Source organism: Corvus moneduloides, chromosome 16 (assembly GCF_009650955.1).
Source record: "Corvus moneduloides isolate bCorMon1 chromosome 16, bCorMon1.pri, whole genome shotgun sequence".
In the NCBI taxonomy this organism is placed as follows: domain Eukaryota; kingdom Metazoa; phylum Chordata; class Aves; order Passeriformes; family Corvidae; genus Corvus; species Corvus moneduloides.
The window spans coordinates 12,597,809-12,623,373 of record NC_045491.1 but is presented as its reverse complement, the minus strand read 5'-3'; the positions used below and the strand labels follow the sequence as shown (position 1 = coordinate 12,623,373).

The 25,565-nt window shown below is 44.0% G+C and overlaps 1 protein-coding gene across 4 annotated transcripts in view; it reads left to right on the top strand.

Moving 5' to 3' along the window:
• The window catches only part of ABAT (4-aminobutyrate aminotransferase), a 50,803-nt gene that overhangs the window by 9,274 nt on the left and 15,964 nt on the right, over window positions 1-25,565 (top strand). For 3 of the 4 annotated variants that reach the window (XM_032125892.1, XM_032125893.1, XM_032125891.1), the window contains exons 2-5: window positions 12,969-13,097; window positions 22,286-22,383; window positions 23,193-23,222; window positions 23,806-23,923. In XM_032125892.1, coding sequence (XP_031981783.1) covers window positions 13,028-13,097; window positions 22,286-22,383; window positions 23,193-23,222; window positions 23,806-23,923 — 316 coding nt within the window. In that variant the 5' untranslated portion in view covers window positions 12,969-13,027. Of the gene's footprint in view, window positions 1-4,606; window positions 5,478-12,968; window positions 13,098-22,285; window positions 22,384-23,192; window positions 23,223-23,805; window positions 23,924-25,565 lie in introns of those variants that run through there. The other variant, XM_032125890.1, reaches the window with a different exon arrangement.

Genomic DNA, 25,565 nt, shown 5'->3' with positions numbered 1-25,565 from the left:
AGAGAGGAGAAAGGAACTGTTTGTTATATCTGGTCAAAATCCACACTCAGCCTTGCATAACTGATCCTCTGCTCTGTCTGGTGAGCAAGATTAGCAGGCTTGCAGCCACATTCCTCTCATCTTGCAAAACTCCAACCTCTGAATATCTTTTATGTACTGTCACTAGTTAACAGCAAAGAGGGAAAAGGGGCAGCTTAAGATGATACTGACACTCACAAAGCACGTGATGTCTCTTCTATGAAGAATTACCTGATTACTGATAAATCCTGCAATTGCATCCATTTGGTGAAACCCTGATTTTATGAAGGAGAAGGGAAATTTGCTGTTGTTCTTTCTCTGAGCTTCTATGACAGTGCCCTCTTGAGAGAGAGAGGTTAAGTACCAGTGAGGGCAGAACTCAGAAGGGAACCACTTGCTGTTCCATTGTTGTGATGCTGCTTACTTTTATAAGCTACCCTTAGGAAGATAAACGTCTCACACAAAAGGTTTTTGTTAAATAAATAAGTTGTTTAACCTAACTGCTAGCTCATTATTCCATACTGATTGTACTCATCCTGGAGTAGTTATCCTGGGTTTGTTTTCCCATGTTTATGCAGCCTCTCTTAACATCACAGTTATAAAAGGCATCCTTCATCAGTTTCTTGGTTCCAGGATCCTCTTCTCTGACCCCAGTGAGTAAGCTGGACGTGCTCAACTTGTATTAGAACTTCTATAAAGATTTTTCCAAATTTAGAAGTTTTCCTAAAACTGGTCAACACTTTTTAACTACCAAAATGTGGTGCATAAAATCTCCACATGGAGGTACCAGACTGAAGAGCAGAGCCCAGTTTCTTGTGTGGCAGTCAGTGTTACCATGAGAGTTGAGAGTGCAGTAGAGATGTACCTCGATGAGCCTTTACCAGTGACTTTAGCCATTAGCACACTTAGTAAGGTCCAATTTATCTCCTCAATTTGTATCCAGGTGTTTAGTACCTGTGTGAAATGCTGTGATGCAGCAGATTCATTAGTTTGGTTAAACAGGCAATATATAAGGAGTAAATAAGCACAGTTTATGCAGGAGCCTTGTGGATTTTTCCCTAGTGGGTAACTTTCAGGTTTTGATCACCAGAGAGTCTTCCAGTTCCCAATTTTTCTACCTTGCCTTTAACTCAGCAGAGTACTTTGGCTCATTCACAACTCTAGTTTTGTGAATGGGTGCAGTGAAGTAAAAGAGACTACTTGAGAAACATGTATCTTGCTGAATCAGATTGGCACTAGTTTCTTTCTCCATCTGGAGCCCAAAAATAATGTTCTAAACATATCAGGGAATTTAGTAACAGAGTCTTTTTAACACTGTGTGCATATCTATGTTTCCTGAACTGTTTTGAAAACTCCCCAACTGCTGTTCCTTTTTACCTGTTGCCTGAATAAACAGGAAATAATAGGACTTTAAATAGTAGAATTTCATGGTAATTGTGCTTAATTCCTCTGTTCCTTTCTCTCTGAATGTGAAGTTCTCTTGTTTAATGGGAATTAAAGCAGTTGGCATCTGAAGAACAGAGGGGGGGTGATCCTCCTGTCCCCGGGTCAGTGTGAGTTACAGTAGTTACTGATTAATGAGTAATGCAGGTGCAGTTCAGGTGTGCTCTGCACATGTGCAACCTCTGACTTTTTCAGGCTCAATATCTGCCCACCAAATGAAATCCCTGCAGTTAGTGGTACTGATTGTGCTGAATTCCACTCTGTTCACGAGCCTTTTAACTTCTTTCACAAAAGAAAAACTGCCTGCCTCTGTACACGGAGTGTAAAGTTACTGGATGTGCTAGGCAAGGAAGCAGCCTTCTGGCCAGCCACAGGTTGGAAAGCTGCAGTGTGCTTGCTTTCCCACAAAGCTAAGCAATCCCAGTTGTCCTTTTATTTTGTTTTGCCCTTCATGGTAATCTTCTTTGACTAAATAAGATCTTTATCCTACTGTCTGCAAATTGTTTGCTCAGATTTCTGTAATTAACTTGGGGTCAACATTTATATAGTCTTACTTTGTTTCCTTCCAACTGCATTGAAATACTTCTTAATATATTTTAAGGTGAACCTAGTGATTACTGCTCACAATACCTAAAAGTTGATATGACACTCCAGCTTGTGCTTTATTCCTTCTCCAAACACAACAAGCCCTTAAGAGAGGCGTTGGTTTCCCTCTTCATGCAGGTTTGGGGTCCTGAGACCCTGCTGCTGAGTCTTGTGGCAACTGTGTTTTTTGAAGGAGGACTAGGACTTGGTGCTTCTGGAGGAATTTGCCATCATTTGCAGTGAAATGCATTGATATCATAGTAAACCTTACAATATTTTCCATAAAAACAAAATATCTTTGATACTAACCATGTGCTTTTACTTGGTGTTGTGGCCTGGCCAGAATCTGATCCCCATTTTGCCTTGTATTATCATCTTGTATGTCAGAAGAATGTTTGTAGCATTGATACAGAGAAATACATTAACAGTTGGTTCTACTGAAGCTGGAGATTACTTTTCAACAGTGAAGGATTGTGTAATGAGTGAGTCTTCCTTTGACAACTGCAAATCAGAGCGGAACGTGAACTTACTGCAGGTGGTTGGCCACATCCTTTCCAATGACACACTGTTCAAATAGGTTTCATTACCACCGTTCTCTTCATTAAATCAAATGCAAGTCCATGGGGTTTTTGTTACAGCTCCCACTTTTGTGAACTGCACATTTTTAATACATATTAAATAAAGTTTTAGTAGTTATAGTTGCTTCAAATCACTGACATGGGACTTCTAAGTTTTTTGCCCTGCAACAGGATTTATATGGTCATTGTCATCCTCTTTGTGCATCCAACCTGCCAGGCAGGGTCATTGTGGGTATGGAGGGATGAAAGCAGCCATACAGAACAACAAGAATGTAGGCTCTACCCAGGAAGTGGTAGTTTGGTATTAATCAGCCATTTGATGCAAGGGTTAAAGCAAAAAAAATCCACGATAAATAAAAGTCCACAATGGAATTATTGTCTCTCTGCAGGATGGGTTTCCAAGCAGTTTGACACAACGTGACTCAGCACGATGGGGCACGGTGCTGACTGGAGTCTCTAGATGATGTTGCCATATAACTTGGCAGCACTTGGCAGCACGAAGTACTTTTTGTCCAGCATGATTTTGTTTAATGAGTTTAGCCTCACATTATCCAAGGCAACACGCAGCAGAGGCACAAGAACCTCAGTCTTCCTTAGGAGCTGTAATCCTGATTATTCACTGAATAAGTGTCGTAATGAATCACTGACACAAGGAATTGCTCTTGAATTCAGTGTTTTGTACAGGGCGAGTGTAAGCACCTACAGCTTTTCTCAGTCCTTCCCCCTCTGCTTTGTCATGTGTCCCTGCATTAACCATCTGTCTGAATAGTATTATGGCACTTTCTGTGGTAGATTATCTGGTTAACAGGTTCAGTTTAAAGCCAGCAGTTTGTTCTAATGACTGGTAAACAGGACAGGCCAGCTTAAATGTGTTGTTTACAGTCTGTGTATGTAATTAATAACAGATTTTAAATTATGAAGAAGGTGGGGGATCAGTTTTGGTTCTTATTTTGGATCAAATCAACTGCTCGTTGTGGGATCTGTCTTACAAATAGCTGCAGTCTGGGCTCCTTTCTTGGCAGCTGCTCACAGTACTCACATGAGATCCCAGGCTACAGTCTCCAGCAAAGGGAGAAGGGAACCAGAACAGGATTAACCACATCTGATTCACTTCCTTGTTGGTATTAGTGGCATTTTGATTGGCAGTTTGTCTGGATGCTGATCAATTGTCCATTTTGGGTAGAAAAGTTCTGGAAAACAGCATGGTGGCTTTAAAACTTGTACTCCTGCAACGGGTGTAAATGGATTGTGTGGATGCTGGTGTGGCATCTGTTGGTGTGTAAATGACCTGGTAGTGTTACAATGGACACACTGCAGAGTGTACCTAGTCTGCCTGAATGACTTTGTCCCTCGTTGTTCCCGTGTTAGCACAGTGATCATCACACCACCCTCCCCAGCCGAACCAACACTGCTGCTGTGGCTGCTCTGAGTGAAGGGGAAGAAGGAAGTGTGGTGCTGCAGGAGCAGCACAAACTGGAGTGACGTTTGCCAGGAGCCTTATCTGCTTCCTGTAAGCATTGCATCTTCCGTCTTTGTCCCTTGCTGCTGATATCTGTCCTTGCCTCTGTCTGCCTTGGGCCCTTCCTTGCACCCGACTCTGCTCGTGCTGAACCAGCAGCACAAGTCTGGGGCTGGCTCTGGCTGCTCCCTCATCTCCCCCCTTGCAGACAGGGTGCAGGGCGTCAGTCCAAACCCTCTGCTTAGGAAGCATCCTGCCCAAGTGTTGCATCCCACAGCTGGAGCCTGCAGAGCCTGAAGCGGGACCCCCAGCTCAGCTCTCACACCTGGCGCCCTGCTGCACTGCAGCCCTGCCTGTTGGGGAGCACAGGCTCCCCCTCCTCTGCTCGTTTAAATGCCCTGATTACTGAAGTGGGTAAGTCACCACCTCGCTTGTAATAATTACAGATTTCCTCTGTGATTTTTCACTAGTCGGTTGCCACAGCAACCGTGCAGTGGCTCGGCCGAAATGCTGTCACAGGGATTTAAATCTGAAGCAGCATAGCCTCTCTCTGCGTTCTGGCGCATCTTCCCTCTTGCCCCCCGGTACCATGGCAACCTGGCGATGGCAGCCCAGCCGCGGCCATGGCACCCTGTGCTGCTTTTCCCTGCATCCCTGTGTCTGAAGGGACGCTGCTGGTGTTTTGTGGGTATCCACATCTCCCCCATTCCCGTCAGGAGCAGTGTGCAGCGGGAGGTGCGGCTGGGATGCGTGCTGGCTGTCGTGATGCCTGCGCACCACCTGAAGGGAATGAACCAAACCAAGGTTATTCTGTGACAGTCCTGTGCCTGGGTGTCACCTTGAGGATATTTGCAAACCAGAGTAAAAATACGGGGTTTAGAGACAAAACCTGTTCTTCAACTTCCGCAGTTGTTGAAAACTAAGGAGCCATTTCAAACCTTAACGCAGTCTGGCTCTGCATCTCGGAATTTGTTTCCAGAGAGCTGCCGAGGAGGCTTTTGGATGAACTCGGACGCCCACATTCCAGAGCCAGATGCTCTCGGGGTTGAGGCGAGTCGGGTATTCCTCTCTGCTGGCTTTGGCTGAGCACGGGCTGTAGCTGCCAGGAGCTGGTTCCATTAACCTTCATTAACTGGGGCATCCCCCCAGCTGAGCTGCGGGGCTGCAGCTCAGGGCTTCCTCTGGGTGATGCCTGTCCCCGCTGCGCGGCTGCTGGAAGGAGCTGGCAGCAATGGCATTCCTCACCAGCGCAGCCGGCAGCAGCCTGCGCTGAAGACAAGCAGGGAGTGAAGCGGGGAGCAGCACTTCCAACCCAGGAGCTGGCTGTGGGCAGTTTGGGAGCAGCACTTCCAACGGGAGAGCTGGCTGCGTGCTGGAGTTTGCATCCGAGTCCTGTAAGTGCCTTTGCCGTGTGCCCGCGGGCAGTGGGGTGGGCTCAGAGTCCGGCCACGCTGTGTCCAGAGGGGAATGTGGGAATTTGTGTTTGAGCAGGTGTGTGTGTGTTGTTACGGTGTCCCTGCCATGGATACGCAGGGATCCTGCTCCTGGTTTGTTTTCTGGAGCCCGCATGGCTCTGCTTTTCCATGTCCTCAGCTGGAATGGGGGTCACCTTGAGAAAGCAGAGCTCTCGCCCTGGCTTAAGACATTTCCCTTGGTTTGGTGCAGGCTGTCTCCAAGTGAGCTGTTTTATGCCTTAGGACACAGAAAAATAAATTGTGCTTTTATTTTATGCTATTTATCTATTCTCCTGATCTCTGAGGAGGCAGCAGTAAGATGCTAGGAATAAAATCTTACAAGGAATATAACTGAATTTCCTTGGAAATGCCACTTGAAGGTATTACTTTGAAGGCAATACTTTAATTTTTTCAAAACTACAAAATGCTTGTGGAGCAACTAATCTGAAAAGCATGGCTGTGCCATAATTTGTTTAATCCATTGTGAGCTGGGCTGTTTTGGTCTGGGAAATATATGGAAATGAACAGGAATGGTTTCGATATGTTGTTGCCATCTGCATTTAAAATAATGGATTTAAAACATGCAGGCTTGAAGAGATGTTTTTATATGTACCTCACTGGTAAAGTTCACTGAAATATCAAAGTGCAGGTTTTTTCAGGGGGAACTACTAAAAAAATTTAGAATTTTTCAGCTAATATAAGTTTAGTTGTGCTTGTTTTTAATCAGCATTTATGTATCATTATGCCATTTATGTAGTTATTGTTGGCTTTGCATCTGGAACTTGCCCAATTTCTAGCAGATGCTTTTTCAATCCCATTTTTTCTTTTCCTGAGACAATGTACTTCTTTCACAGGGAAGGTATAGGCACATATCATCCCACTTTAGCTGTGCCAATAGTTCTTGGATCAAAAATGAGCTGCTCAAAAGTTTAGTGGGTCAACTGAATCCTAGTGTGCCATAATCACAACATTCCTACCTGTTCTTATTTATTGGTTTAGGAACCGGGAGTCCTTCCTTGGCCCAATATTTTTTGAAGAGAGGGTGAACAGAGACAAGGGCAGAAATATTTTATTTTAAGAAAAAAGAAAATCATATGTTCATATCCAGCCACCAAACCCTGCTTAGACGGCACTTGAGAAGGAGAACCTGGACATGAGTGTAGTGTCACTTTTGACTGTAAATGAGTTTTAAAACTTGATGGAAGGACTGAACCTGTTCTGGCTTTACTGCTGGTTCAGCCCTGACCGGAGTGCAGGTCCCATGAAGGAGGTAGGGATTGTCATGTCCTCATGGGTACTGGACAGTACTTCCAAGCTGTAGGTGTGAGATTTTCATCTTGTGCAGTGAAGCTTGGTTTGTGCTTTTGCTGCAGTGCTCACAACAGACAGACTTGAATGCCAGCTGCATGTGGAGGGAGAGAAGGGAGCTGTGCAAAAAACCAGTTTATTATGCTTTTGTGTGCAGTATTTACTGTTTTGTCAAGACATGAAGGACAAAACCAGTCTCTCCATTTCTATTCTCCTGAAGACTTGTGGGACTGTCCAACGCTGTTGGTGTCAAAAAATAAATAGGCAACCCTGAATAACCAACACTTGAGCTTTACTTGTAACTATGACAACTGTGTCCTTGACAACTTAAGTACAATCATGGAGTTTTCAATTACATACTGTTCTACACAAAGCCATTAAGATTATTAGAGGCATAAACAGCCTGTCAGCTTTTGTGGGTTTTGGCAAAATCCATTTAGGTGGTAGATAGACGTTTCCACTTGCAGGTCAGTGTTCTGTTGCTGGTGTTCCTGGTAGGAAGTGCCTTGGTGAGCTCTGCAGGCATAGGCTTGCCAGGCCTTGGGGAGAGCCACACTTTGCTCTTTCTCAGCTGCTGCCCATGAAATTGGGCCACATAAGTGTTGAGCTTCAAAGTGCTCAGGGGTCTCTTTTGGCTGGGTCCTGCAGACCCATCACACCTCTTTCAGGGTGTCAGTCTCTGTCCTGATCCTGCTGTGTGGGGTGCCTGGAACCACCATCACTTCTGGAGTACGAGGCTGTGGCCTTTGGTTGACCAAGGGATGAGCAGCTTCTTGTTCTTTGCTGTGCCCTCTCATGAAGATGCTGCCAGGTACTGTTCTTCTTGAAGTTGAGGCTTCCAGCTCTGTTTTGTGCTGGGTTTGTATAGACACGTGATGAAAAAATCTAATGCCAGGCTTTTATGAACACTAGATGTAAATCTTCTTTCAACTTCCTCTTAACAGGACTTTTCTATTCAATTCTATTCTATTTCATTTGAGATAACTTTAGCCTAGCTATGACTGAATTTCTAAGTTCTTGGTGTTACTCTTACAGACTTCTCCAAATGCTGCTGTAAGCTAATTCAAATTTGTTTCAGAACTATACTTTGGGATAAAACCCCTGTTGAAGTAAAAGGACCTGTTGTATTTCATTGTGTGCGCTCAGGCTTTCATAATTCCATAGTCTATACTGAACTCTTAACTCTGCTCCTGGGACCAAGTGAACTGCAGCTACGTACATCAACATGCTGCCAGGCCTCTTTATTTACATTGTTGTTTACTACATTTATGTGGCTAAAGCAGGAAGTCAGGATTTCTAGCATCAGCCCGTGCTCTGTCAATAACTGGTGAATTCATTCAGTTGCTTTGCTTTGATCTGCTGGGTGTGGACATTCCCTGTCTCCCCAAAGGAGGGTGGGGCTGTGCATTTTCAAGCAGTGCTGCGTTCATTGGATCTTTTTATGCAGATACCATGATGACATTACATTACCTGATTCTTCCTCAAATGCAGACTAAGGAAGGACATGATTATGTTTAACGGATGACAGCCTTGACTGTCTTCTACCTTGCCCGTACTTACGTTTCTTTGTGAAATTGTGGGGCTATTCCAGACTCTGGGATCTCCTTGAGCTGTTTACAGGAGTAAAATACCTGAGCTAAATCACTGATATCGTTAAAGATGCTTGTTCATGAACACTACAAGCCAGGAGACTTGTGCCCCATTAACAACTCCAAGATGGACCTGGGTCCTGCCTGACTTTTCAACATTGTCCTTTTTAGTGTCAGGAACCACAGCTGACTTGGCTTCCCAGTTTGCAGTTCCTTCACTGTTAAAAGGCAGATGCAGAAAGAGCAGTGTCAAAGCACACTGAGCTGTAAAATAAAGAGCCTTTTTGCCTCTTGGAGGGACTCCCTCCTTGCATCCTGTCTGTGCCAGCTCACCTGAGGGATGCCTGGGCAGGCTGGCTGTGGGAAGGGAGGGTTGGCATTCAGGCACAATGCTGGTGCTGCCTGGGCTCCTAGAGAGCAGCAGGGCTGCTGCAGCCTCTGCACCCACCAGCAGCCCCTGTGCCGCTCACAGTGTGAGTGAGCCTTGGGCTGGGTTCACCTGCACACGGATCCAAGCAACAGGACTAAGAGATAGTCAGAGATGCTTTAAATTTCACAACAATTAGCACTTAGCATGACTATACCCTTGCTGTGCAGCCTGGAAAAGTCAAGCAAAGGAAACCAGTAAAAAAAGGAATGAATTTGCCTTTAGGTCCCTACTCCCCAGCTCCCCAAATCCACTTTTTGGAAGCCTTGTGAAGTAATTGACCAGTGCAGCTTGTGCTGCTGTTTCTAAACCATGTAATTGTTCCTGGTTAAATGGGTTTGGAGCAGCTGAGGGACAGATGAATGTGCCCCCATGAATTTCAAACAGGTTTCTGTGTCTTTGTCAGAGTTGCAAGAAGGAGACGCAGATTTGCAGAGCTGACTTCTCCTCCCAAACCTGCAGAGCTGGCTTCTCCTCCCACCCCACTGGGTATCGGTTTTGCCTTTACCTTTGCACCTCCCCAGAGGATGTTTTCCAGGGCAGGTTCTGTGAGCTGCAGTCTGGCACACGGATGTCATGCTGCATTAGCTTCTCTGCTAGGGAGTGAGATTGGTGCACAAACTCCCAATTTGTCTATTTTCACTCTTATATCTAGATTGAGCCCCCTCTTTTTAAAATTTTTTCCAGGGTTTCCCCCCCCAAAAAAACACAATCATGTTTGCTCATGGAAACAATGCTTCTTTCTATGTTCACAGTAGGCTGCTGCTGCTGAATGACTGTTGTCCCTAGTAACTAGTTTTATCTGTCAGAAGTAATCACTTGGTACAGAAATTTAGCAGCTGCTGTTTAAAAAAAATACATCCAGTTTCACAGCATGCATTTTAAAAATGCACATTATGTTTTTCATGTATTTGATAAACTGGACTGAGCTTCCTCTTTGAAAATAGTTTTTCTCACTAGAAGAATGTGGCTGTGGCTTAAACATATGCAGTGGCAAACACACTTTATGTAATGAGAAATTACAGACAAAATTATGCAAATGTATTTGGAAAATTAAAGTACTGAGCATTCACTTGAGAATAGCAGTTGTGTAGAGTCATCTGCACCTATGGCCTCCTCCAGCTCAGTTGCCAGGAGAGGAAAAATGTATGGGGTAGACTTATGAATCTTTTTCTGGAAGGGTGTCACATCTTCATGCTCTGGTGGTCCTTCCCATCCCCTTTCCTGTCAGGTGTCTGAAATTGGTGGCTGTGTTTTGCCTGGATTTAGGGAATTTGTGTGTCCGCAGTGGCTCCGGAGCAGCAGCGGTGATGGAGCGTGGCATCGCTGCGGCTCTGACATGTGCAACAGAGCTGATTTCTGCTGGCTTGCAAACTCTGCTGCTGCTGCTGCTTGCAGTGCTGGAACAGGCTGGGCCAGTGGGAATCGATCAGGAGATGAGTTATGGAGGCAAAATTCAATTGGTTATTGTGATAACCAAATAATGCTTGCTTAGACTAAGATACCAATCACATCAGCTGATCTCCTGTGAGAGCCTGTGTGCATAATGGAGATGGAAAAGATGTTGGGTTTAGTTATACTCACATGTGATATTACATGATTTATTCTGACTCTGGACTAGAAAATGGTAAAACTTTTTATATAAGAACTGTCAAGGAAAATTAGGACTAAGCTACTTTATTTTTAAACCTCATGCAGTAATTTTTTTTCTACGAGTAGTTCAGAAAGCCAATATCATTTCCAATTATTTTTTTCAGCCTCTAATGAATGCTGTAGTTTAGCTATTAAAGGACTCAAGATAAACAGTAAGTATAAGAAAAAAATAAGTAACATTCTGGGAGCAGACATAGGCATGGCTCACGTAGGGAGGGAAGAAGAAGGGAAACCTGGACAGTGGTGGGCACAGCTGTGGAGTGTGACTGGAAGGTGTTTTTGATTTGTATGTGAAGAGGCATCTCATCCTTGTGGAGAAGGAAAGCTGGACAGCTGGCAGCAAAACCCCCATGGGAGATGACTGAAGGGCATGAGACTAAGGAGTGAACCTTGGTGGGTTGTTACGTACGTTTGCACTGCTCCTTTTGTGAGTTCCTGCAAAGCTGTGTTACCTTTTAACAGCCTCTTAAAAAGTGATACTTTGCAGAGCAAACTTATGGAGGGAATTGGAGATTGGAGAAGTATAGACCAGATAACCAGCTCTGAGCAGAGGACATCAGTCGAGGTGCTGGGCATTTTCTCACTGACTTAGACTGGCATTTGGTTTTTGCTAGAGGGTAGTCATGAGATAAGAAATCCATGGTGTTGGGATATTTCTTCACACATTGATTATGCAAAAATTAGCACAACTAAAGAAGAAGTCGAGAGAGAAAACATAATGAATGAATTAAACTGATCTTGTCTTATAAGTGAAGTTACTCTTTTCTGAAACAAAATAAACTAGTTCCCTCAGCACTTATGACCCAAAGCCTTAGGAAGCTAATCTTGCTCCTCCAGCGTGTGCACAAGTGTTGTGCAAGTGTTTGCTCACATTGGCACATTGCAGAGTACCTTGAATTTTAACTTGAACTCAGAGCAAACTAAGTGAAACCAAGTGCTACTGTCTAGAAAGGCACAGGGAATTTGCTTTGTTCCTGAGTCTTAATAGGTCTATGAATTTATAAATCTCCGTAGGCAAGAGGTTTTTTGTTTTCCTTTATATATTTTGAAAAAGCTCAAGTGTGAAGGAGAACAAATAGTATTTTGCATAAAGACAATAAAGAAACTAAATTTCTCATATTTTAGTTCTGGGTAAGAGATACTTGCTATCATGGTAGCAATAGTTCAGCTACTTCCCTGCATCTGGTCACAAACATCTGCTGGCATGTTTTATTGATGGCATAAGACTGATGGAAGCTGTAAACTGTGATCTCTTTCTGCTGGAAGATCATGTCTACTATTGTTAAATAAAATTTTTCCAGGTTTATGGATAATGACATTTTGCTTGGGCTGCAAGCCTCGGTCCACTGCTGCTCCGTGGTCTGCATCCAGCAAGGTTCAAATGCCAGGCAAAGGGCTCCAGTGTCCTGCACAGAACACAGGGGGCCATGCTGATAAGTGTGAAGTTTGAATTTAACCTGTGTCCTGGATAATAATTCAATGATCTGTTTTATCTATTCCTGACTTCCAGCCAGGCTTTCTGCACAAGTGATCCAGAGTGAAAAGGGAGTCATGTTATTTTCATGCTACTTGACTTTCCAAGGTCAGTTATATGTAACCACCTGAGGCAGAACTGCAGAATGGCTGAGTCTGGGAGGGAGCTGAGGGTGTCTGGTCCAGCCCTCTGCTCAAGCAGTGACACCTAAAGCAGTCTGCTCTGGACTGTTTGGGTTGTGGATATCTCCAGGCATGGTGATTCCATGCCCTCTCTGGGCAACCTGCCTGGGGTTTTCCTGTGTTTAGATGGAGCTCAGAGTATTTTAGTTTGTGCCCATGGCCTCTTATCCCATCACTGGACACCTCTGAGAAGCCCCTGGCCCCTTCTTTACTCGCTCCCATCAAGTATTCATTACACATTGATGGGATGCAACCTGAGCCTTCTTCAGGCTGGACAATCTCAGCTCTCACATTCTCTCTTCACAGGGTTATGATTAATGGGTATAAACTGGTTTTTCAGGAGATTGATTTTCTTTTATTTCCTAATGCTTGTCCTGCTGTCTTTTATATTAGATGAGATTTTTCTTATAAACTTAGGTCAAATAAAAAACATCAGCTTTGGCTTGAGAGACTGACTGGAAACAATTTTTTTAAAGTTCAATACAGTCTACATATATAGAGAAAGTAGAGAGGGAGAGCAAGGGAAAATAGGTGCTGACCTTTACCCCCTGGCCCTGCAGAAGCTGGGACATACAGCTTTAGCCTAGAAGTATTTTGCCTTAGTAAGACCAAGCCAAGAATCAGATATGGGGCTCAGTCCTGAGACTGCTCTGAGCATCAGCATTAATCCATCAAACCATGCTCTTGGTGTCTTTGGATGGAAATTAGTGAAAGGGGGAGTTGAAATGAGCAGCGCAGTAATAGTCGCTGCATCTCTAGGGACATAAATAAGTGTTTGCATTTTTTTTTTTTTTCCAGAACATCAACCAGAAAGAAATCTCTCAAGATTGAGTCTTTTTCAGTAAAGAAAAGATAAAATGGCTTCAATGCTGCTTAGTCGACAGCTGACCTGTTGCCTGCAGCAAAACTCCAGATTGCTGGTATTTGGTGAGTATTTCCTTGTATTTTCCTGCTTTGTATTTGGTGAGTGTTAACTTTACATTGGTGAACAGAATTCCAGTTTGAACATCACTGGGGTTTGTCCCATGGTGTTGAGTCTTTCAAAACTTGAGGAATATGATGTTCTGCATTTTAGATAATGATGCAGTTGTAGTCCAAAGTGTATCTGGTTGATTTTTTCTCATTCTGCAAACAAGAACGTATAAAGTTAATAATTTTCCCTTTAAACATGCTTACTTGAAGTAAAGCTCTTCAGCCGTTGGAACTCTGGTTTACCCTCTGGCACTACATGGTGCAGAGATGAGACAATCATCCATCAAAATGAGCTGGGCTTTCTCTTTGTGCTGTGTAGCACAACCTTGCATGTCTCCTCTTGTGAAGAGGTTTTGTGTGACTGGCATGAAGAGGTGGCCCTCACTGGGGTTGTGTGTTTCTGCCTCAAATGAGCTCTAGTGTGAAATAAAACCCTGCCACATAGCACCAAATTGCTTTCTCCTAAGTGAATGGCAAGTTTTTCTTGGCTCTGGCTTACAATTTAGCATGTGTATGTGTATGTTAAACCTGCAGTCTCTCTGAAATAGATATAAAAATTAAATTCCTGTTGGCTGTGTTGGACAAAATGGTGTCTAGTCTTAAGATCATCCATTCCATGTACTGTTACACTGAATACAGTATGGCTGAATGGCTTTTCTTGTGACTGAGTAAATCTTAGTGTTTCTCCTGTCTTTCCACCCTCCCTCTGCAATGCCACTGTGCTCTGCCACTGCCAGGATAAACCAAGCACACCCTTCCATTTGCTCAGAAACTTAAACATCATTGATTTCCTTTTAAATAATACACTTTGGGGAGCAACTGACCTTTGACTAAGGAGCACCAAGTCTGGTCTTATAACCATTAGAAAATATTAGGTCAGTGTTTCAGTGCAGGATGCGCTTCTATTTATGGGAGTGACGCACTGATTATCCACCCTGGGCAGGAGCAGGGATCGTTTGGTCGATCGTGGGCAATGGAAAGTGCTTGCAGCAAGCAGGCCTCGTTAGCTCCTGGTCCTTTGAGCTAATCTGTCACCTCAGCACCACTTAATGCTCCCTGTCCCTCCCAGTGTCTTGCACAGCTCTGTGCTGCTTCCCTAGCACAGAGGTACGGAAGGGCAGTGGAGGGCAGATGCCCAAACTCCTCTTCCTTTCTTGCTGTCAATGAGGGAGTCTAGATCCTCCTAAGAAAGGAAAGCAGCTCTGGACTCCATTAATCCATCCTTGCTTCCAGAAAACTTCCAAGCCTGCTAAAATTCTGAAGCAAATAATAGAGGGTCTTGGCTGCAGGTTGTATAAGAGACCTGTGGCCTTTAGGTCTGAATGCTTTGTGTGAGTGAGCAGAGATCAGGAAAGATGGAGCAAGAGGAGAGCCCCTCACCAGAGGACCTGTGTCCTGTGACATTGCTGGCTTGCAGAATAGGCAGGAAGCTCTGCTATTGCCAAAGCTGGAGCTTCAGGCCATTTTCCTGAGCCCCAGCTCAGGCTGCAGTGCTGCTGGGCTCTGTTGCTTTTAGGGAGGCGCTGAGGGTGATGTCCAGGAGCTCTCTGCTCCAGAGTGCTCGCCTCCAAGGTATTTCAGAGCACTCAAGTTCAGAGTTTTACAGACTAAAAAAGGGACTTGTACATTACTCCCACAGAAATCCTGCGGTGCCATTTGGGCTGATACTTTTGGGGTTTTTTTTAGATAATGAAATAACAGGGTTTCGAAGGGGGGATGGAGGTGGAGAGGGGGGAATAGTTTGCCTCTTGGTAGGTCTTTGTGTCTGTAGGCTGTCATGTTTCAGTTGTATGTGCATGAAGCAAATCATTCTGTTCATCTTGAATCTATGATAAATTTATTTACACAGAGGCTTTTTCATCCTTGACTATTTCTCTAGTTGGAAAATTCTTGTTACCTAACCATTGCATACTGTTCTCATTACTCACACAATACTAACCCCTGGCAAGCAAACTAGAAAGGGAAAATGGAAATCATTTAAGTTGATCAAAATGCAAAAGCTAAGCAAAACACATGAAAGTAATATGCAACTTAAATCTTACCTGAAAATGTGAAGCCTATAAGTACCATGCCTTCCTTGAAAATAAGCCCTTAATCAGAGATGCTTTTGTTTTCCTTCTCTGTTTGATCTGCTCGATAGTTTGCCCTCAAAGATAAAGTTCACTAGAACTGGAAGGGTGGCAGAATGACAATAGAGTTAGTAACTAACCTAATCTTTCTTTTACAAAGCCTCCTGCATTGTGCTGTCCATGGGTATCAGCCAGGCAGGGCCAGGAGAGGCGGCTGACTGTGGAGAAATGAGGATGTATCTTGATGTGACATCTTACCTGAATTGAGTTCTGTTGTTCCTGTCAGCCTGGTGTGCTGCAAGTTGATCACAACTGGTAGTGTTCATGTAAATGTTTATTCCCCTTGTGCCAGCTCTGGTTTTATCAGCTGGCCACTGCAGCAGGAAAGCTGTTCTGGCTCCATGCTTCAGAGGCAGATGAGGATGCAGTTGGTTGTTGGCTGGTAGGGCAGTACCACAGCTATGAGGACAGGCTGGCACTCCAGAGATGTAGTTCAGTTTCCTGCTGATTACCCAAAGGGGTTGAATTTGTCTTTGAATCCTGCACTGAAAGCATGGCAGAAGGTCAGGCTGCTGCCTGAAGGTAGCATCAGTCTGCATTAGTGCACGCCCATGCCCTTCTAGGATGCTGATCTGTTCTGCAGCTTCTGCAGCCTCCCCAGGCAATTTGCTTATTTCTGAACTGATCTTAGCTTTAAAACTTTATTTCTAACATTTACATTTAGCCTAAGTTTCAAAACAGGAAAAAAATCAAATCCTTACTATTTGTCCTGCCCTCAAAGGACCTGGAGGCTGGAATATTTCTTTTTCTTTGCCTTTTACATATTTGATAACTACTGTCTCCCCCAAGACCTCATACTTTTCTCTCTGCTGGCCTAAATACTGTTTGAGTCTCTCCTTGTAGGTCCAGTTTTCTCCTTCAGAGTCTGTGCCCTTCCACAGCAGTGCACTAAGTGGACTGCACTTGTTGAGGCTGTACCTCACCTAACTCAGCCTGTTTCCTGTCTCTCTGCAGAGGATAATAATGTTTAGCACTCAGGTGTGCTGCTGTAAAGTCTGAGAGATGTTCATACTAGTTATTGACTTGTCCCCATCACAGTTACCACATAGAGGCTGAAAAACCACGAGAATTTATTCTCAGTAACACTTTCATCTCCAGTATTGATCCTTGCTAAGACTTTTTACTTTTTTTGCTTGGTTTGTACATTAGGAGCCTCCCTAAGGAAATCAGAGAGAGCAGCCTGGATTTGTGTGAGGGATGTGTGGCAGAAGCAGAGAACAATCCCCGTTTTGGGATTGTAGAGGTCAGTTTGAGGTCAGCTTCAACTGATGCCCTGGAAACTCGAATGCAACCTCTCCTGCTGGACTGAGGAACATTTGCTTTTCTGTCTGATCAAACACTTTTACAAAAAGCTGAGATATATAAAAACAATCATATAAAACCTGTTGTTGTAAGCAGGCTCTGGTACAAGGCAGAGTCCAAGCTGGGACTGCTGTTCTCAGTTCCTTGAGTGAATGTGATGTTCCTATGTAGTTTTCTTGTTCCTTCTGTGCCACCAAGGGTGGCTGTAGCAACGCTGGCTGTTTTCCCACCTGGATGTTCCTTGTTCTTGTTCACCTCCAAAGGTGTCCTGATGAGCTCTGTAGCTGTTGAGCTGTTGAAAGAGGGAGGATGTTATGTCTGGTTCAGATCACAAGAACTACAAGACCAGTGGTTGGATGCTCATGGAACTCTGCTGAGGAGTTGATTTAGGATTGTGCTGGGATGAGGAAGGGGAACTTCTCTTGCTCTTTGTTACAGGAGTTTCCATTTCTTTATGGCCTATGTGGTATTAGTTTTTTTCTTCATCTTTGGAGAATCCAAAGTGTGTATGTGGGAGTGCTGAAACACAGACAATCTCATGTGGAAGAGCTGCTGATCTTGCAGCATAAGCACTCTGTAAATAGCAATCTCAGTTTTCACAATGTTATGCAATAGTGATGTTCATTTCCCAAACATCTCTAGCTAGCCTGGCCTTTTGCCATTCCCTTTCAAGATCTGTTAGTAACAGATTCTACTTGTAACACCTAAAAGAGGACTCGGAGGAAATCACAGTCCTCCTACTTTTGGCTGTCAGGGCCTCTGTGCTCTAAAAATTCTGTCTGGAAGGTGGTTTGATCAACACTGTGGAGGGGAAGTTAAAGGCATCCAAGGGAAGTTGCCTGTCTGCACTTGCACAGGGCAGCAGTGCTGTGGCACATGGAATGTGCCTCCCTGGTGACTGCAGAGCTTTCCCTCTACACCCCTTCACAGCAAGACACTTGTGTTTGAGAGATCTGGTTATGCCAGCATGCACTTTCATTCCTCTTCTGTTCCTTGGAATTGTTCCTTCTGTTAATTACACTCCAGTGCCTCCACTGGAGTTTCTCCCGGGTAATATCCAGTTGTACTCAGGAGCTGTGTTAATGTGAGTGTTATTTTTGGTCAAACACAGGAGAGGTTGAAGCTTTTTCTAGCCCTGGCTTGATTGTACCTGTTATCAGAGATCAGCACTCAGCACAGACCTGCCAACAGTGGTGCTCTGTGTGACTACAAGCACCAGGGTGCACTTATATTAATTATGTTGCTATAGCAATGTGGCACTTTGTTAAAATTGCTGACTGGGACTCCTGGTGAGTGATGGGGGCAGCGCAGGGAAGCAAAGTTGGGAAATGAGCTTTTCTGCCTGCTAGCAAGTGATGACATCCTGTTGGATGAAAAGGAAGGATGTGATAATTTGCTGATGTTATTCAAGTGTTCAGAAAGATGATGTGTGATGAGAGCTTTGGGAAGTCTGCAAGAAAAGTAGAATTTAACTTACTGTCCCTACCCTCTTTAAATAGGATGGGTAGAAAATTCTGTGCAAATTGTTCAGCCAATGTGCTCTCTGAAATTAGGTTCTTTAACCTATGCTTGTGTTTTGATGGTAGCCATGATGAAAAGATACAGCTTGGTTTACCGAGGAAAAAAGGATGCTGTTCTTGGTCATGTTAGCTAAATGTGATTTAAGAGCTTTGGTAATGCTTCTTCAGAGAAGGACACTTGGTTGGAGCCCATTAGCTCCACACTCTTTTAAGGTGAGTGCTGAGGTTATGTCATTTGCTCCTCTTCTTAAGATAATATAACACAAGATCCCCTTTTTCTGTGGGAGTTTGTTCAGATGTCAACAGAAAATCAAGGGACTACCTTTTATTACAAAGTTAGTGCTTTTAGTTCAGTGAAGGACCAGCAACCAGGGATTCTCAGTTCTTGAAAATACCTTGCTTGGTCATAGTGAGAATCTCAGTTTTAACCTGTCCCATCTCTGCTGTCATTTTGGGAGGCAAAACCCCAGACGTGGCCTGCAAATGTCTAAAACTCCTAAATATCAAGTTGGAGTAGCCTGAATTACATGGTATGTTCAGGGTTTCTGTGGCAGGGTAAGTTGATATTAAAAAGTCAAACAGGAAAAATTTGGGCTGAGTTGTAAAGCTCATTGAGCATCTTCAAGACAGAAATGCCAGCTGAGCAGAGCCTGCTGCAGTTTCCCAGGGGATGAAGCACTACAGTGAGTGACCTGATTTATTTGCATTTACTTGCACCATGAGGAGACTGTGGTACTGATGCTTGGGCTGGGGGGAAGCAAGGGAGACAGAGCATGGCCTGAAATCCTCCTCCAGGCTAAACAAAGCAGGTATTGATGCAGCCATCCATCACCATGTCCAAGTGCCTGGAAAAGCCTTTGCAGGAGAGCAGCCACGTTCCAGAGCTGTGCTGTGAGCAGGGCCACAGGCACTGGGGAGCAGGAGGCAGCACCAGTGTCCTGCTGTTCCTCGGGGCCTGGGGCACAAAGCAGTGCAGGGGATCCAGAGTGAGGGGTGCCAGAAACCCAGTGAGTGCCCAGGCAGGGGGTGCCCAGGCTGCCTTTGGCAGGGCTCTGACGTCCTCTGTGCCTTTTGAGAGCTGCCTGAGCTCCTGTTTGGCTTGCAGAGGAAGGGCAGTGGTGGGGATGGGAGGAAATGGGCTGTGTGAAGGGGAGCAGTGCTGGGGCCATACCTTGTGCTGGGAAAACTGCTGCCTTCAGCTGAGCTGGAGTTCTCAGCTGCTCCAAACTGCTGGGCTTCCTTGCTTTTGTCAGCACAAGCCTTTGGACAGGTCCCTGAACACCAAGGTAATATTGGGCTGCAAAAGTCTTGGGCTGTGTGGCAGTAAGAGAGTTTGTGTCTGTGCTGGTCAGGTGCCCTTAGCCAAGGAGCTCCTTATGTGTGAGTGCTGTGGCTGGCACAGCCTGTGTGCCCCCAGCATCCCCTGTGTGTGCCCCCAGAGTCACACAGAGACAGAGCTCAGCACTGCCACTTTCACTGTCAGTGCAATTTCTGATCAGAGTCCCAATTTACTTGAGTAAGAGTAGGGGAAGAAAGAGAAAAAGAGGGGTTAAAATGGGGGAAGCAGACAAACTGTGTTCTTTGTTTTTAAGACTTGGGTTGTTTTGTTTATTTTTAATCAACCCTGTGAACAAGTATGCCTATCTGATGAGTAGTGAGTGGGCTGTTTGGAATAAATCTACTGACCTTGCTAGAAACTGTGTGAGTTTATGCCAATCATTTATTATGCTCTCACAGGGAGAAGAGCTTCACTAAAACAAAGTTTGGGGATTCACTCCACTTTGGTTTTAGCTTTTACTATCAAAGACTTTGCTAGTATGTTGGAGTTTTGGGATCCTGGGAGGTGAACAGAGGGGATGTGGTAGCACAAGGTCTCTGGCAGCAGGGCACCAGGCAGGGTGGGGAGGAGGAGGGTAAGGACAGTGCATGCAGGTTTGCAGGTTATAGCTCACCTGTCTTAAACCTGCAGCTGTGCCAAACGATTCCAAGTCTGATGCTGGGTTTCCATATCTTTCCTGTTAGTGCTGATTCCCAAAATGTCCTGTACATTCTGTGCCTCTTGGCGCTTTCCCCTTTGTCATATGAAATAGCACCCAGAGCCTGGGGGGAGGGAGAGAAGGGGACACAGGAGAAGCAGAAATGTTTGCAGCTGGTTTGGTGGTATCTCCATTGGGTAAGTAGTGGGTGCACAAAAGGGTAAGTTTGGTCTCTTCCCCCTTCAGACTTGAGCGTGTGTCTACTAAACGTGCAGCCTTATTGCCTATGAATTGTGCAGATTTGATCTTTTATATGCAGTAGCTTTTTTTCCCTCAGTGGAGCAGTTGCCATGCAGTCTCCAATTTACATGAATGCTAAACAGAATGACACAAAAATGGTGTTGCTGTAACGAAACCTATTAATAGCTTTGCGGAGAGGCACTGACGCATCTGAATTAAAGCTGGGGAGAATCATCATCTTTGCAGACTAAGTTTTCCCAAGATGAGCAGTGACTTTAAGTGCTCAGAGATGCTTTCAAAGGGCGGTGATTTTCCAGGTAGTTTCTTGAGAGCAGGCTTGCTTGAGACATCGCAGCTTGGGCTGACACAAGCTGAGGCAAATGTCTCAAGTCCCTGTCGGAAATTTGGGCTGAATGGCTGTGCTTGGAGCACTGCCGAACAGTATCACAGGATACCTTCTGTTTTCCTTGATAAATATTTGGTTTATTTAACAACTGTTACTTCCAAACACAAAGCATTTTCAGTACATTGCTGAAACAGAGCTCTGGCAGTGAGAGGTGGTTATAGATGGAAGTGCAGAGGGGCTGGTGCTGCCAGTGCTTCTGGTGGCAGTGCTGCACCCCAGGGATTTCCATGTGTTTGAGGGTTGGCCTGCCTGCCCAGGCGTCTCCCTTCCTGCACCTCTGCCAAACTGGGGTGCATTTTATCGATGTAGCACCTAGCAGCACTGCCCTGGCTCAGCAGGGTGTGGTGAGTGGTACCTTCAGACCCTGCTGCTCTGAGTGCCCCAGGCAGGAGCTGGTGTTGCCTGACTTCCCATGCTGAGCCCAGCTCTGAGCTGCAGCTGGCAACAAGGACAGCTAAGGACCTTCATTTTGGGCCATGAAATTGCACCAGCTTAAAAATGTCTGTCACAGATGTAAAAAAAGTTACACCCTCTTCTTTCAAGTCCAAGTGTGATACCCCCAAGTTAAGAGTATTAAGATCTGTTTGTTGTTGATACTGTGCTGGGTAGAGGCTTGCAGATGCTCCATGATAAACATGTAATTGCCAAGAATGTTGGTTTAGTTCAACATGTAACCAGAGCGTGCAGAGCAAGCTCATAGTCTCCTGCTGGTCACCTTGGTAGAGCTTTGGAGTCTGTACTTCCTTTTTTGCAAATGTACAATCCCCATATTATCCCATGATCCCCTGAACGGACTATGTACATATTTGTAATATATGCTAGCAGAACTGTCTCTGTCATACGAAGTTTGCCTAAACCCTGTGTTTTGAAACAGTTATTTCAGAAGGGGAAGCAGAGCCCGTTATTAGTGAAGCACAGGAGATTTTTGCCTTTTTGTTTTCATTAAGGTGTCAAGTTTATAATGATTCCCTACACAGGTGGATAAAAACCAGCAAGATCAGAGGGAAAATTGGCACTGATTGGGACTCAGATTTCAGAGCTGCACTGCAGGATGCTGGTTTCATGTGAGCCAAGGCCATTTACCTTTCTGAGACAAACCTTTCCCAAAGAGTGTTCTTTGAGCTATTGAAAAACATCATACTGGATATTTCCTGTGAACTCCATCAGGCTTTTTGGTTATTACTGGTAGTCAACTAAACCATCTCAGTGTAGGAGTGGGGAATTTGTGGCAAAGGCTTGCACAGGCTGTAACGAACAGACTCAACAAGAGAGATGGAAACAGATGTGCTCTCAATCCTTTTGTGCTTTACAGTAGGATTTCCCTCTGTTTCTCTAGGGTTGCCTTGTCATTTCCCTCTTTTTTTTTTTTTTTTTTTTTTTTAAGCCACCTCACTGGTATTAGTTTCATTTTAAGACTGGTCAAAGATGAGCTATATAGTTCACTTCAGACAATTCAATGTAATCGGTCTCACCTGTCAAGTGTTCTCAGTCAGGCAAGGTATGGATGTATCTTCTGAGAGTAGAGCACAGAAAATATGGTCTGTACTCAGGTTTTCATTATTTCTTACAGGACACAGGTATATCAGTCAGGCTGCAGCTAAAATTGACGTAGATTTTGATTATGATGGACCTCTGATGAAGACAGAAGTTCCTGGACCACGATCCAGAGTAAGTTTCCAAAGTATAGTAACTTGGGGTTTTTTTATCTTTAGCTGTGTCTAACTTGCTAGAAAACAGATTTCATTTCAAAACTTAAATCTGATATGAATAAACATGATTCCTTAAGTCTATGCTCACTTTTATCAGGAGGCTGAGAATGAAAAGCTCATGAATGAAATGCCTGTCTCTGAGAGGCAGATTTGAATCTCAACTGCCAAGTTCCCGAGTGGAATAATTCAAGGCAAAAGAGCATCATTTTAATCTGATAAGGCTTGGTCACTTGTGCTCCAGCTGAAATAGAAACTTTTTATGATGTGAAATAGTGCTTTGGTTTTGAAATGGAACAAGAGTTTCAATTTACTGGACATTGTTTTACTCTGGCAGAGTCAGCATTTGTGCATGTGGTGGGTTTTTGGTTTTTGTGAGGTTTTTTGTTGTTTTCAATAAAAAGGAGCTGTCTTTCTAGAACCAATGTACCTGTATCCCTTCTGTGTGACTCTGGCTTCTCTTATTTTCTGATTTCTCTCTTGTTTTCTCAGTTCAGTTGGTCAATATAGAAGAGGCAGCTTTCCCTTTTTGGAGATTTACAGTTAAACTGTGTTTGCAGCCCGTTTAGCTCTGCATGCCACAGGTCATAGTTTTGACTGTAATATTTGCAAGATGCACCATGAAAGTTCCTGTGGCAGGTAGAGTTGCCTGGTAAGCACACAGGACTACAAAGTTTGCATATGATTTATGGGATCAAAAAAAAGAAACATACATTCTCCATCAGTATTTGCTAATTACACACCTGAGACTGACATTTTTTTTTTCTGCAGGAATTAATGAAGAAGCTGAATGGCATTCAGGTAATTTGTCAAGTTTTCTGTGTTTTGGGGGTTGTTAATACTTTGATTTCAGAAGTTGTTTTAAAATCCTGGTTTGTATGTTTGTGCCACAGAGAAAGGTGAAACACTGACTCTGGGATTCCACACTGAGTACATTATGTGTGGTTTATGTGTGCATTTGAATAAAATTTTTTGTAATATATTTTGAATACTGCAGGATCATTTTGCTAGCATCAGGGGTTTTTTCTTTCAAGGTATGTGTTTAAACTTGTGTGTTTAAAGAAGAACCTTGGAGTTGTTACAGAGTGGCCAGTAAAAACAAAGTATGTTAGGGCTTGATTTTAAAAGTATGTCAGCCTAAGTACATACTGCCTTCCTAAGATGAGCAATTTCTCCAAATCTGTGCTTCATTTCTGTAGAAAAAGTAAAGACTTGCCCTTTTAACAGTCACTATAAAAATAGCTTTACAGTTAATTCCCATGCAGTGAATATAATGTCTTTTCATCCTAGCATTAGATATTTTTATCAGATTTTGCTGTATAACCATTAGTTGCACCTTCCTACATATTGCCACTTTTTAAAGCACTGTTTTGCTTCCTTGAAGAATGCAGAAGCTGTGCACTTCTTTTGCAATTATGAAGAGAGCCGAGGGAACTACCTCGTAGATGTAGATGGCAATCGTATGTTGGATCTCTACTCCCAGATTTCTTCCATCCCAATAGGTAGGAGATGGTTGTACCAAAATGTCTTTGCTTTGTCCTCAACCTGTCATTTTCTTATCTCAGGCACTACCAGGGAAGTTGGTTGATGAACTTAAAAAAGCAGAGGTGACATAAGGAACACCTTGTGATCAAGGACAGCTCACTGCTGTGTATTGTTTAGTGGAGGCTTTGGATAGCTGAAGAAACTACAAATTCAATATCTAAAGCTCACTTAAAGTGTGTTGGTGCCTGGAAGAAGCTGTAGTATTAATCTCAGTTTGAATTTGCAAGTTCCACAATTCAGGTTGTCTTTGTTGGCTTGGATTTGTGACTTTGTGATTCTGTAACAGTATGTTACTGTTTTAAACATTAACAAGCATAGCATAGACAATTTAACATTAAATTATAGGCTTTAGTTAACATTTCTATCTCAAAATAAGTGGGGAAAAAAAGGAGTGAGCCATGTGGAGTGCAGCAGGATGAAACAAGCCCCAGCAATGAGCTGTGGCACTGACTGAAGCGAAGGTGGCAGCTCATTGTCTGAGGGAGCAGACACGGGGCCTGGCAAGTGCTTGGGAAAGTCAGCTGATTGCTTTGTGAAGCCTTTCAGGCAGAAGCAAGGCAGAAATGTGAGCCCCAGCTGCAAGGCATACAGGTTTCAGTAGGGGTTCAGTCGAGTTTCAGTTCAGTTTGTTTGCTCCGTGGTTCCTCTCAGCTGATTAAAAATACACTTCTGCAGAAGCAAAAAGAGCAGAAGTGCTGGGGTAACTTAAAAGATAGATCTTGTGCTATGTATAGAAACTGTGATGACTCAAAATCATCCCTACAGGCCTCCTTGCCTGGGAAACAGAATTTCATGATGTTCAGGTTGTTACCAAATTTTTGGCATCTAAGACCTTGTGACTGCAATGAGTGTTCACATATCCCAGTCTTCTTTGCAGACAATGTTTTTGCTGTCCTGTAGCACTCAAGTCAGTGTAATCAGTCCAGAACCCTGCAATGTTTGTAGCTTATTTCCCCGACATGAGGTCTCACTACTTTGTATCTTTCAGGCTGCACTGAGATAACTTGGCTACTGCTCACATGGAAATAGCGGTGAGATAGAGGAGCACAACGTTTGTATGCCAATGAGCTTGGATTTTAGGTTTCTAGAAAAGGAGATGCATTTAGTGTTCATGGCTTCCCATTCTTCACACGAGAAATTCTGATTTGGAGAAACAAGTCTCGGTCATGTAGTCAAATGCACACTCCAAAGTATGAAAGTCAGTGCATACTCCAAAAGAATGAAATTCACATTGTGCAGACAGGGCACTGAGGCCTTCTGACCTTCTGGTGCTTGATGGTGCAAGCATAGCTCTTTTAATATAGCTTTGTGCATAAAATATTAAAGTATTATGGAGGAAACATTGTCGAAATGGGCAGGAGCTCTGCAGTTTACTTCCTCTGGTTGACTGAAACTGGTGACATACAGACAAGACTCCAGTGCTGTGACTGACCCTCCTGAGCCATGTAGTTCCTCCTTCACATGTGGCAATGCCTTCTGAGGACAAGCTGGGTTTTCATCCCAGGGAACATGTTCCTCAGTCCCAAAGGAACTACAGTGCAGTGCTTCATACAGCTTCTCAGATAATGGCTCTGGGATGTACAGCAACAAAGAGTAAAT